We start from the raw sequence: 13,534 nt of genomic DNA, 5'->3' as shown, positions 1-13,534 counted from the left end.
TATATGGTGATCTCACATAAACTCTCATTTTACAAACGATTCCTCTGCTGAAACCAAACAAAATAAAAATGAGTTTGAAAACCTCTGGGACATGCCAAATCCTTAAATTTATGGAGTCGGTAACTGAAGCCTGGGGAGCTGCTAGCGGTCATTTCGACCACTCCATATTTCTCTTCTAACTCGATGGAGTGTTCGGGTACTACCAGACTAAAATAACTCGGAGGGATTTCTCAAAAAGAAAGAAATGCACTATAGCCCAGTTGCATCCACCCCGTGAGGGAAACGGCTAAGGTAAGTTTGAAGTATGCTAGGAACACAATCGTCTGGCTCTAAGGAGGGAACGAGCCTCCCCTCTGTGTCCTCCACTGCTGCCTGTGAACTGGGCACTGTGCACTTGTGTCAGCTGTCACTCACATCTTAATGGATGCTGGGAATGTGCCTACCCCACGTTGTTCTTGTCTACAATTTCTTTGTAGGCAGTCTCCCCTCCATTCAGAGGTTTCCACTAAAGGCAACAAGGTCAAATAATCATGGCTGCCAACCCTTCCCTTTGCTCACCACCTTCTCCTCCGTTCTCTCTTTTCTCCACCTACGGGGAGACTAAGACTGCATTGCTATATTTTAAGACATAACTCACAAATTAAAAACTGAAAGAAGAAACACATTTTTCTGTCAATGGCTTAAGGGGATTCCATCTCTAAGCTGCAGTTAAAGCTTTCTTAGTCTTTTCTACATTTGTAGCATTTTGGAGCAATTTGCTAGAGTCAAAGAAAGCAGTAAAATTCCCACAACTGACTTCAAAGCCCCCAAATCCTGTATCAGTGGAGGGGAGGCTGGTAGCAACCCCAGAGGGGACGGTATTCAAAGAGAAGCGTGTAAGAACGTGCCAGGCATTTTTGCCCAGGCATCTGCGATTGATGTTAATGGCAGACACGTGACCAAATCCCCACGTAGTTCTTTGAAGAAACACCCCTCCTGTTCTTCTCCTCAATACCGTGTACTGTGACAAGGCAGACGGTACAGAAAAGAGCGACAGAGCACTGGCCCTGAGCGCACAAGGCTCCTTTACCTGGTGAAAAGGCGTGGAGCGAAGTCAGCAGACAAGAAGGTGGGCTGCCTGGATGGGTTGCCACTTGGGAATGAGTTCTAGGTGAAAACAGAGAGGAGGGATGCTCGCAATAGTCCAGGTCTCCCACCACCTTCCTTCCTTCCTTCCTTCCTTCCTTCCTTCCTTCCTTCCTTCCTTCTTTCCTCCCTTCCTTCCTTCCTTCCTTCCTTCCTTTTTTCCTTCCTCTCTCCTGCTTTGTAGTCGTTCACCACATTTATTTCCTGGCTGTCCTGCCAATTCCTTCTTGAACGTAGCACTGCCTCCTTCTCCTGGACTGCGCTGGAGACAATGATTCCCTCCTCATTGGTCCTCTGCAGGTCCACACACACATGCCCAAGCCCTCTGCTTGTTCTAGACGAATCTCCAACAGTACGTCCATTTTCCGGTACGGAACCAGCACCTTCTGTTTGTCTAATTCAATACTAAAAATACTTGAAATGTACATTTCTGATGGCCACACAGTCGAAATAAAAAGTTCTTTGTCAATAGATCGCTAAAAGAAATCACCTGCTTGGGGGTGGGGGGTGGGGCTGGGTTGGTAATGTGTTTGCCTTGCAAAGACACAACAACAACAGGTGTAGTGGCACACACTGTGATGTCAGTGCTAAAGAGGCAGAGACCAGGCTAACTAGCTAATTTAAATACATAAATACAAATAAAGGACATTCAGTGTGTTGTCCAGGTAAGAAAACTTTCTCCACAAAACACACAGGCAGTTGCCAGGTCAGGAGACTTTTGAAAAGTTAGAAGAGAGTTAGGACGCTCTCTAGGTTTTAGCAGGTTGCAAAGATGCCATCTTGGACTTTCCGCAAACTTCTAAGGGCTGTTATCACACATCGGTGTGCTTGTCTGGTTAGCCAATGGCTTATTCAGGGAGATCTGTGCTTTGCTCGAAAAGCGCTGAGCTGTGGTCCATGTGTGTGCCCGATGCACCATCGCACAGGGTTGTGTCGAACACAAGAATGTGTAAGGTATGGACTTCCCTCTCACGTGATCTCAGCATCTAAGAGCAGGGGAGATTTTTACAGGCCCATCTTCTTACAAGGTAGAGCAATGAGTGTCTTCAACAAAGGTCTCTGTGTGTGTGTGTGTGTGTGTGTGCGTGTGTGTGCAAGCACAAGCACACGTGTGTATCTGTCCTCAATAGAGAACTAAGGAGCCTGGCAGCATGTGGTCAAACATTTTTGTTAATTCAAGAGGGCACCATACCCCTTGGACTTGCTTGCATAGTAGTCCCCACTGCACACTTAAGTGCCTCTTAAAATGATGACAGACACGATAGGTGTCACCGGTGTCTGCAAAAGCTGGTACAAATAAGTTGAGAATGCATCTTTATTTTTAATTTAATCAGTGAATTAGAATTTTCTCTTCTGCACAAATCATTTCATAAAAGCATCCCAGTGTAAAAAGTTTACCATTCCACTGGTTCAAATCCTCTATCTTCAAATCACTGAAAAATTTGTGAGCTGCTAGGTGCCTAGCTGATTGCATAACCTTCCTTGGCTCCTAGGTCAATTACACCCCCCCACCCTTTTTTCTTTTCATTCTTTCTTTCTTTCCTTCCTTCCTTTTCTTTATTTATTTCTTTTTAAAGAAAATTTGGTGACATGTGATCCCAAAAGTCAGTCAGGGGAATGGGACCCACCTACATCCTGGAGCTATGCTGTGGCCAAGTCGGGTTTAAATTGGAGGCTTCCAGCCCTAGTCTGCTTTCCCCGAGGGACCTTATCTGACTGCATTGGCCTTGCTCATCATGAATAGAGTTGATGTTTCTAAAGGCCTGAGGAGGCCAGATGGAGTGGGGAACACAAAGCGATTGTTCTGCCTTCCTCATCTGAAACTGGACCTGGGAGATGCTGACTCGTCAGAAGGACAAGAATGTGGGAGCTTTGCCAGGGGCTGCTGGACTCTCTGCATTTTCTATAGATGCTGTGCCCCCTGCATTCTTCTCTAGGACTCCTCATTCCCCTTTCCATACTAGAATGCCTTGGAATTGTTTAGGAAAAAAAAAAAAAACACTGGTGCCTGAGCTCACACCCACTCCTTGAGGTTCTGATTTAATTGACGTGTGAGGTGGGACATTAATGTTTCGAAAGCCCCACTCCCTTCTAGGAACATCCGGGACTGACACCCCGTCTTCTAGATTCAGAGACCTGCTTGTGCCCAATCCCTTTCACCCATGCCTCCAAAGCCAGTGTACATGTACTGAGTACTAATTTTAATCTCTCATACTGGGACCTGAACACTGTGTTAACCTCATCTAATCTGTGTCTCCAAAAAATCTGATTAAGTAAGAAGCTGGCCCTGAGGACCCTCTTTTAGCTACTGCTCATCCAGCGTTAGATGAGCCAATCAGTTCTCTTCTTGAATCAGGGAGCCTATAGTGTGCAGCTAAGCTCTGATGGGGCCTTTAGAACAAAGGACATAGTTGGGGTGAGCTTGGGGGTGAAGGTGGGATCCATGTGTCCCCCAAGGCAGACGCACTAAGAAGAGGGTCAGAGGAGAGTGAACCTTCACGCCCAATTCTCACCCAAGCCATCTTGTATTCATGTTGCAGGAGATATCTCCATCTTTTTAATAAAGGAACCCTAAACTAAAGGCAGCTTTCACAGACACGGACTTTCTGGCAAGAACCCTAGGAAATTATGTATTCCATGCAGAAGCCTGGAGTCCCTTGGATGGCTCCTTCAGTCACAAAAGGCTAAGCCAAGTTAAACAAGGCCTCTGGGTGTGCTAAACAGGCAAAGGATCCCAAACTGAACTCCCGAGATCTCGTGGGGAGCCCAGGAAGGTGGGGCAACTCCTGGAACTCATTATTGAACGACCCTATTGGATTTACCCCCACATCATAGTTTCCTCTCCTGGAGTATACACTGCAGACGGGATCATATACAATTGTTCTGGGCTGATGAGCAAAAGGAACACGCGGAATGCAAATGAATCACTGAGGACAAGGTTTTCACCAGGGAAAATTAATAAAAGGGCTCTTTAGTGCTCAATGAAAGAAATGTCAGGACTTTAATACTTTAGGCAATCATCATTTCTTTTTCCAAAATTGCTCCAGCACAGTGCTATTTACAGGAAATGGTTGTTTAAAAATCAGGGTCCATGTTCGCACAAGTTTGGAAAATACTGCATGCCATCTGTGTTAGTATAATATGTATACGGGGCATACATATTAGCATCTAAAAGCTCGGAGATGGATGACAGCAATATTAAATGTTTAACACACAATTTCCCTAAATTATTTGAGCAGAGAGATCCCCAAAGCGCAATGATTTTATATTTTTAGGGGTGATGGGATTTTTAATAAAAGAATAGCCATAAGCTATTGTTCTATACCAACCTCCGTTTTCTGATTTTGAAATTATTTATTTTAAAGGAAAGGGGGGTAGGGGGGAGTTCGATACCGTAATCACAAAGTCATTCTGATGTAAACCAAGGCTTGTTAAGTGTCAAGGTCAGAATTTCACCCATGTCACATTGTCCACGCTGAACATGGTGGGGGTGTTTACCCAGTGCAGGTGTTTTACATACATTAACATATTTAATCCAAGCGCTTTACATATATTACCATATTTAATCCTTTATGCTCCTCTTTGAGGGACGATTCCTATCTTAAAGATGTGGAAATTGTATTCTTTTCGGTACCAATGCCGATTTCTCTGACAACTTGTATTCAACAGGGCTTTCGTTGGCGTGATTGGCCAACACCGATTTATCTTCAGTGCCCAGCAGGGTCCTGAGGGACTCCTTACACATTATAGAGTTTTAAGGAGATGTGTCATCACTTACGTTTCAAACCGCGGCTGGAATTATTTTTTGAGAGGGAAAGCCTTTTCTATTGCTTCCTAAAATCAAAGTACAGAATCATTTGTTTGGAGACCAGCAAGGGTCTTTGGGGGCCAAGACCATGAGGAGTCACGGCTCTGGACCTCCAGATACTAATCATGTTATGTGTCCTTTCCTCTGAGCCACACTCCAACCTGCTCAGGAAAAGAGGCCACGGAGAGGATGCTTGGGTTCTTACAGTACAAACTGAGGCTAAAGGCTGGAGTGTGTGATCCAGGAAGGTTGGGGACAGACTAACTGGGGAGGAAGTGGCATGGTAGACACCTAAGCAAGATAGTACTAAATGGTCACCTGGCCCCTACATTGCTTTGTGCCCAGTACCCTCCACTTCTTTATAGGGGATGCAAGTTTCTGCTGCTGGACTTGTTTAAAAGACTGAAGACGACATCGGTTCTGTCTCCTGGGAGACCGCTGTTCCCCAGCAGCTTCTCCTCACATCCTTCAAGTCTGTTAGTGGCTGGTTGGGATGTTTGAGCACACGGATGTTTATTCTAACTCCGACAAACAGGTGTGGCCTTCCATGTGGCCCTAACACATGTTCAATGTCACTGGTTCTTGAAGTATGCATTTAAAAATTTTTCTCATAATCTCTGTAGCTAAATCAGTTCAAAGCGAAATGTCTTAGTTAAATCACACAGTGTCTGCTTAAGAAAATAAGGTCCTACGTCATGATGGTCCATCTCCACGCATGCCGGGGTACTCATTGAGGACCCCTTCTGTGTATTTTCTTCTTCTTTGAAAGGAAGAGCTCCAGATAACCCCCTGCTCAGGTGCTTCAGGCTCCAAGAGGCTCGTCACATGCACTGACATCCTGGGTGCAAGCGTGTCCAAGGTACCTTTGTAAAAAATAGTTTCCAATCTCAGAAAACAAAACCTTGCTTGTGTGCACGCAACAAGGGGCGAATAAGCAGACTGTCTTCTCTGAAAACAAGAAAAGATGAGTGAATGAAGTCATCCGGCATTAATGTCACATGATTGTTTCCCTAACAATCAGAACTCTCATCCCATCCGTCATTCAGCATTGCACCGTGAACCTACGATGCGTTGTGTTTAGCGTTCTGGTCACTTACAGAATGTATTGATTTGTACTTTATTTTATTGCAATGGTTTTGGGGTATATTTGTTGAGGCTTGTGCTGCACCGAGCTCGTCTTGGTGTGAATAAACCCTAAGATTCACTACCCAGGACTTGAGTGGAGCAACACCGACACCAGTTCTCTTTTGCTCTCACACCAGTTTCCTCTTTCAAATGTGCGTACAGATGTTACCTGTCCACTGTCTCGCTTCTAGATAGACTCCCATGCCTATTTATTTCCCCCATTAACAGCGTAATAATTAAATCTGAAGAGACAGACAGGGAAATATGTAATGAGAAAACTCCAGTCACTAACACTTGCCTTTAACCCGACAAACCAGACAGAGTTTAACATTACAAAGCCTTTCAAAACATCTGCCTTTCCAGGTATAAACCCAGTGGTCCCCCCAAAAAAACAGATGAATACTTATTTTTGGTTTGATGTTAATCACGCCTTTTTCTTCTCCTTTTAAAAAATTAATTAAAAACACCAGATCGAATAAATATTTCAGGAGAGCAGCAGTAAAATGGGCAAATCCCACGTGTTTGGAGTTTTAGTACTCTCTGAGTACAGGAATTTATTTGCGGGAAGCAGAAAATAGACAGCAAGCATAAAAACACAGCCGAGTCCCCCTAGTGAGATTATTTATCAAGCTAACAAGGGAGGGACCCTTCTACTCACAACAAGCCAGTGAGGAAAAGACACGGCTTTATATTTTACCTTTGGGTTAGTAGACCAGTAAAAATGCCAGCCGACAAGCACTTCACATAAACATTTCTCTCTAAATGAGCTTCCTTGTTAGGGAGAAGGGGGAAAACAAGGCTTCCAAGCTTAGGCGTGCTATAGCTTCTGGACAGAAAAATTCTAGCTACGTACTCTGACTCTTTGATGCACAACTGCCATAAGTGAAACGAAATATAATAAAGTAATCCGAATGACAAGTGGCATTTAGACCACCAATTATAATGTCATTAATTTCAATGTACTTATGTTCTCGTCATGATAGCCTCATGGGTGAAAGTATAGAAGCAGCCTAGGTCTATGAAGATACTTTTTGAGGACCAGCTTTAACAGGCTCCGAAACAGACCATACACATCTATATTCTGCGTACATGAATCTGGTTTCGCAGCCACGGTGCAAGCCTTCTCGCCAGACACTATTTTTCAAATGTTTATTTCATGAGCAAAACCCCAAATTCAGTTTTGCACAGTTTAATTTAACGATATCAAACTTTGATTATCAACTGCAAGAATCTCTGTTGCAGCTTGCGGCAGGAAAAAAAAGAGTGGGGTGGGAATAAAAAGAGGGGGTGGTGGAAATAAAAAGAAAGAAGAGGTGAGGAAAGAAGCCAGGGAAAGTACACTGTGACCTGATCCCAGTTAAATTTTAAAGAAACAGTAAAAGTTGCCTTCCCAGAATGGTTGTCCTGTCAACCCCTCTGCAGGGAACTCCCGATGAATCGACAGGGAGCTCTCACGGCCTCTCCTTCCGAAAGTGAGGCTCTCACCCATTATCTATGGGAATGGTGGCAAGATGCCTGTTTTTGTTTTATTGTGGAAGAAAATGGTCTTGGTGAAGATAGGTCTGATATTATAAAACGCTGGCTGAGCAGAGACGCTGGAGAGATTGGTGGTGTTTAGGAGCACGTGCCGCTCTTCCAGGGGACCCGAGTTGGGTTCCCATCTAAGTCAGAGGACTCACCACCACCTGTAATTCCAGTTCTGGGGGATCTGGCTGACGGCCCGTTCTGCCCTCTTTAGGCACCAGCACCCCCATGCACAAATCCACACGTCTACACACACAGAGAACAACAACAACAAAAGTAAGATGGCGCTTAACAAATTAAATAAGACGTTAAGCAGAGACAGGCACAACCTCCTTGCAGGAATGGCACCCGACCCTGCCTTCTAGCCAGTGCTTCAGCAGAATGGTGGCAGTGGTTTCAAATGAAAGGGAGACTCAAAGGAAATAGAGGGAACAGGCTCTTCCTCCCTTTCCCCTTCCCTGCAAATGGCACTGCAGGATTGTCTCTGAACCCTCCTCCTCTTGGGCAGGAGGTTGGGTGTCCTCTTCTTCCAGGACTAAGGTTGAAAGTCCCAGGTCAAACCCTACAAGCCTGCTTTGGGAGCAGTGTACATTCTTTTCCCACAGACCTGAAGGGACGGGTTGGGACTAGGCCACACTCCATTCCTGCGTGCCGTTTTTTTGTGCTGTTCAACTAGGATCTCATAAGATGATACCAAGCGAAGAGAAGAGCTAAGAGAAAAACACGTCACACTTCAAATGACTGCTGTCCTTGAAGACTAGAATGTTTGGAAAACGCTGCGCTTTCACCTATGACACGCAGTCCAGCCAGGCCTGGCTTTGAAACCATCAGGATGAACATTCTGGTGGGGCTCCACGGAGCCAGTAGGATGCTGAGCAGGCAGAGAGGCAGGGAGTTTGGGTAAAGAGCGAGCTGCTACAGAGCAGGTGATTTTCACAGAGAGGCTTTCTGTGGCCATCTGGAGAGAAAGGCAGCTGCAAGCCCTCAGACTCAGGCAGGGTAGCACACTCAGCTCCTCGCTGCACAGGAACCCAGTGTCCCTCTTCTCCCCTGTCCACTCCAGGAGTGCAAACTCAACTGCAGGGCAAAATCTCCAAAAGCACCAGAGAAAATTGGTGACAGCCAATGCATTTTTTTTTTAATTCTACTAGGTAAGAACAAGAAACTGTTAAAGATTTAAAGGAAGAAAATGCAGAAGGAGGAGGCAGAGGAGCAGGAGGAGAATAAGGCATTAACAAAATAATAAGAAAACAGCCTGTGGGCATCAAACAGAGCTTGAGCTAGCATTGGAGAGAAAGCAGCTCTTAGCTCACAGAGGTCAGCATTGGTACAGGAGTTTCTGGTCTCTTTGCTTCCCTCCATGAGCAGAACAGAGAAGGTCTGAACCTGTGGCCAGCAGGCGCTTTCTCTCATTTAGTGCAGTGTGAGATCCCAACATTGTGAAACCTACAGGTTATGCCTTGAGATTTTTTTTTTTAAAGGAACCTATGGTTTTCCATTGCAGGGTGTGGGAAAGAGTGAAGTAGGAGGAGGGAGAGGAAGAGGAGAAAACTGTAAGGGGAAACGAGGAAGGGGAAGGGGAATAGGAGACACAGGAGGAACAGGAGGCAGAGAAATAACAAAGGTAAACAGAAAATTCTATTCTGTTCTGTTCTGTTCTGTTATGATGTTCAGGACAGTTGGTAACCCCACAGCAGTTCTGGTCCCTTCTTTTCATGTACGTCAGGCATGGACCTCATTTTAAAATATAAACAAGCCAGAGGCCCACCACAGCGGTATAGACGCCAGTCCTTTAATTAACTACCGTCAGTAACAAAAGGTCTCTATTTTGACTAAGGGTACAGAGGGAGAGTCAACCCTGGTGCCTAAGAATTCCTTTAAAAATAATTACAGCCCCCAACTCAATTCTGCTGCTGGGAGTAGGCAGGACCCAGGGAAGAAAAGAAACTTTGTGTGTGGAACCCAATTTAAGGGAAGATGACCCCAGGGTCAATGTCTCGGAGCATTTGCGATCAATTCAATTCTCACCTCTACTGTCTACCTGCCAGCAAAGGAACTTACTGTGCTTTTCAGTAGACAGGAAAGACAAGCAGAAACCTTCAGCAGCTGCAAGTGAATAAGTGCGATAGGTGATGCTTGCGGAGCAAAAGGAGGAAAACAAAATCCTACCGGCAAGATCTCCCTTCCTTTATCTTTCTTGTTTGTCTTTTTTGATCCCTGATGCGACCACTACAGGATGCATCCTTGCGCCGTTAATGAGGTATGAACATCTACCAGGGCTTACACACACTTGCTGCCCCGGTAACACTCAGCTGACAATATCTGTAAATCCCACCACCGGTTTGATTTTCCCACGGAACCCTGAAACCACACTCCTCTCTCTTTCTGGATGATATTAGTTCCATCCAAAAGGGCATGGTGCTAATTAATGGCTTTACTTTCTTCCCAGTAGATGCCCAGAGAGAGAGGCACACCTTGTCCTGATGTTTTCCAAATATTTTTAGTGGAAACAGAAAGCAAGCAAACAAAACTCCCTAACCCCAGCGTTTAGCTCATTTATTGCTGATAATTTCACTAGGTGTCAGGAACAGAACCAGAAAGGCCGACACAAATCCTGATAGTCCTTTGCAGGGTGAGGAAATGACTGACTGAGTCAGTAAGAGGGGAGGGAATTTAAATGTCCCTGTGGAAGCCCAGCTCTTAAGTCTGAGATTTGACAGGTGACTGACCACGGGCCTTTGCGATGAAACTTCTTTATTGAAAGAACCATTTTTTTGTTTGAAGTCATGAGGGCGACAGGGTTTGCAAAGTTTCCTCCTCTCATGTCCCTCTACTAAATGCAAAATGTTTCTTTCTTTAGGCGTGAACTTAAATAGTATCTCAAGGTTAGGGGAAAGACCAAGACATTTAGATGCGTGGTTAGGCTAGGCATTGATTAAATAGGTGTTCTGGTTGGGGAGGAGCTTTATCTAAATAAACTGACAGCCACAACAGAAAACAATTAGGGCGAGCAGGGATCGTGAAACACTTCAAACAAAATCTTTTTCCTAATTGTCTCAGTGCCAAAGAATATAAAAAAGTGAATAAGCTTGAAAATCACTCCTGGGGGATTTACCAGCATAGTCCCACCACCAACGCTCAAGTGAGATAGAATATCATCTTCTTTAGAGGATTTACTCTAGCGACGTATTGTCTAAATGCTCCAATCAGCATGATCAGAGGACATGGTCAAGACCAGATCTTTCCAGAGGTGCCCATCAGAACTCACAGTCTTGGGGGCATTCCTTTCTGTGGAAATACAGATTTATCCTTTCTGACCACATATTCTCATAGCTGCTGTGGGGGACACTGGGTGTGGTATCTTTACGTCGTTACAAAGCCGGCGTCCATATTGTGCTAAGGCACCCATGCTCGTTGGGAACAGTGAACTTAGGTTTGCATTTTTTTTGCCGAGGCGTATAGGTAAACACCGAGAGACAGGTGAGCAGGGACAAGACTTTGAAGACTTGGTCTCCGTCTTGTGGCTGCATGTTACCCTGTTCCTAAAATAGGGGGTGGCCTTCCTTACATTTGACTATTTCTCATGGGAATAGGGAAGGCTCGAGAAAATCCTGCCCATGCTGTAAAGACTGGGGGTAAGGTGGGGCACAAAATATGAGAACAAGGTGTGTTTCTGCCCATTTCATCTGTAGGTGATGGGACAGTCATCACCAGCCTCCCCCTTATGTGTGTGTGTCTCATCTGTCATGCCCTGGGCGGCTCCATATGACTTGACTGCATCCACATGAGTCTAAACCAATACCAGGAACATCTGAAATGGTCAGAACAAACACATGAGCTGGTTATGACCCGATGCCACCTTCCAAGTCCCGGGTCGGTACTGTAAGAACCAGGAACAAGGTTAGGATTGCTCTCTAATTTGCTTCAAATCCCAGGGAGTCAGATCACGACTTAGTACACTCCAATCCAGGAGACAGCTTCAAAGGCTGGCTCTAAAGCCACCCTGGGCCATAGAGTCCGGCCATAGCATCACTCGTTTCCATGGCAACTGTCACGACCGTGGGACAAGTCAGTCGGGAAGCAAGACTGGATAGAAGGCAGACCAGCCATGCTCAGGCATTTAGGCTTGCGTGTTAGGAGAGCTTCCTTGAGAAGGAAGGACTGTATGCATTCGGACTGGTTAGCAGATTTGGGTCTGTGACATATAATAGCAAATGTTAGTCAAGGTTAAGGGAGTCTGCCAAAGCAGAGGATTTAATCTTCTTGTAATACCACTGGTGAATATTTTAAAGTTGTGTGTGAGTGTGTGTCAGTCTGTCTGTCTATCTGTCTGTCTGCATCTGTTGGGTGCCCCTTAGAGGCCAGAGGGAGTGTCAGACATCTTGGAGCTGAAGTTACAGGTGGCTGGGAAGCACCCGATATGAGTGCTAGGATCTGAATAGAAGGTCTTCTTCAAAAGCAGTGGAAGCTCTTGCAAATTGAGCCGTCTCTCTAGCCTTTGGATGAGCATTTTGTGATAGGGACATGAACCATCATATAATCCAGACTGTATTTCTGACAATAAATAAAAGCAGCTAGATACAGCTAGCTAGCTCCCTCCAGACTTGTGGTTCCATTTTCAAAACCTACCTTAACGTGAAAGGACCAGACAGGAGCTACCAAGCTGTGCCTGATGAAATTAGCAAGAGGCCGAAAGCCTATTGACTCGCCATATCCGCACTTCCCTGAGTGAAATCCTTTAGCCAAAGAGACTTTCCAAAAATAAGCTGAGCACCTCTCCCCAGAGCTCCAGACCTTGTGTGTTCCCTATATCGGTGTAGAATACCTAAGGCCATAAGGAACTTTGAAGGCATTGTCCTTCCCCAAGATTCCCCTCCTGACCAAATGCCTTTCTCTCCTTTGCTCCTGCCTGTCAATCATCTTCACAGCTGAAATTTGATTTCTCTCCCACTGGTAACCTCATATGAAATATTACTAGTGGGGTTAGGACCACTGTGAAACCTGCTTTTAATGTTCATTAACTTTTTTTTTTTTTTTGCTCAAAAGGAGTGGTGTCAGTGTCACCAAACCTACCAGTAGGCCTGGATCCTTGTATTTAACAGGTGACTTTCAAATTAGAATTAAAAATACCCACACGAAAAAGGAATAAGCACTACAACCACATGCATGTACGGATGTATGAGTCACACCGCAGGAATACACCAAGTTCAAATCTAGATACAGAAATTCCTTAAAGAAAACTGGTAATTTTTTTTATAAGGTTAGCAGAGAAACCGTACTGTGTATTCACGGCACGGTTATTAAAGATGAGACTTTCCTCACGACAGCAAATGTCTGTAAATAATCGGACACTACTTTTAAATAGTGAAAGCGAGCTCCGTTGTTCCCGCCCCCCGATATTCTCGTTCACTGTGTCCCTCAAGATCCTTCTTTTCGAGAAAGTGCAATTTGACAGTGTGGCCTTTACCCCTTTCAGTTCCGCTAACTACCAGGAGGGGGAAAAACACAAGGATTTCATGCAAATTTCTCAGCAAGCAAACTTTTTAATAATAATAATAGAAACCCTACTTTGTTTCGCTAGCTGAGGAGCAGCAAAAGGGCCACATAAAATCATGACCCTACGCAAGGGTTGTTGTGAGAGCGTTGCCCTGACTCTCCAAACGGAGAGGGTTCATAGTTAAGTTCAGGCTGGGAGACTTAGAGTTGAAAACACATTTAAACAGCTCCGCTTTATTTTCTCGAGCAGATGAAAAGCAGAACGTGGCCTTCCACGTGTCCCCTTCCCTCCCAGTGGTGCCTCTGATGGCTGTGGAAGGCGGCTCCACCGACATGTGGGTTCAGAAGGAAAATACTCTGCCCTGAAATCGTGCTAAAGTCTCCAAACGTGAGAACAGATATTCTAAGCCATTGTAAATGTGGAATGTTCACAAATCCAGGCAGAACAGATCGAGA

At 45.0% G+C, this 13,534-nt stretch overlaps 1 protein-coding gene across 6 annotated transcripts in view; it reads right to left on the bottom strand.

Moving 5' to 3' along the window:
- Positions 1-13,534, bottom strand: part of Maf (MAF bZIP transcription factor) — a 359,355-nt gene that overhangs the window by 331,593 nt on the left and 14,228 nt on the right. Inside the window, exon 2 of one of the 6 annotated variants that reach the window (XM_041649949.1) lies at positions 5,680-5,881. The exons of 3 other annotated variants lie outside the window; for them this stretch is intronic. In XM_041649949.1, coding sequence (XP_041505883.1) covers positions 5,821-5,881 — 61 coding nt within the window. In that variant the 3' untranslated portion in view covers positions 5,680-5,820. Of the gene's footprint in view, positions 1-5,679; positions 5,882-13,534 lie in introns of those variants that run through there. 2 more of the 6 variants (XM_041649953.1, XM_041649950.1) reach the window with 2 other exon arrangements.

This window comes from Microtus oregoni, unplaced genomic scaffold (genome assembly GCF_018167655.1).
Source record: "Microtus oregoni isolate MIOR12 unplaced genomic scaffold, Mior012 000004F_ref0000308, whole genome shotgun sequence".
Taxonomy (NCBI): domain Eukaryota; kingdom Metazoa; phylum Chordata; class Mammalia; order Rodentia; family Cricetidae; genus Microtus; species Microtus oregoni.
The sequence above is the reverse complement of the archived record's forward strand: the minus strand, read 5'-3'. Positions and strand labels throughout refer to the sequence as shown.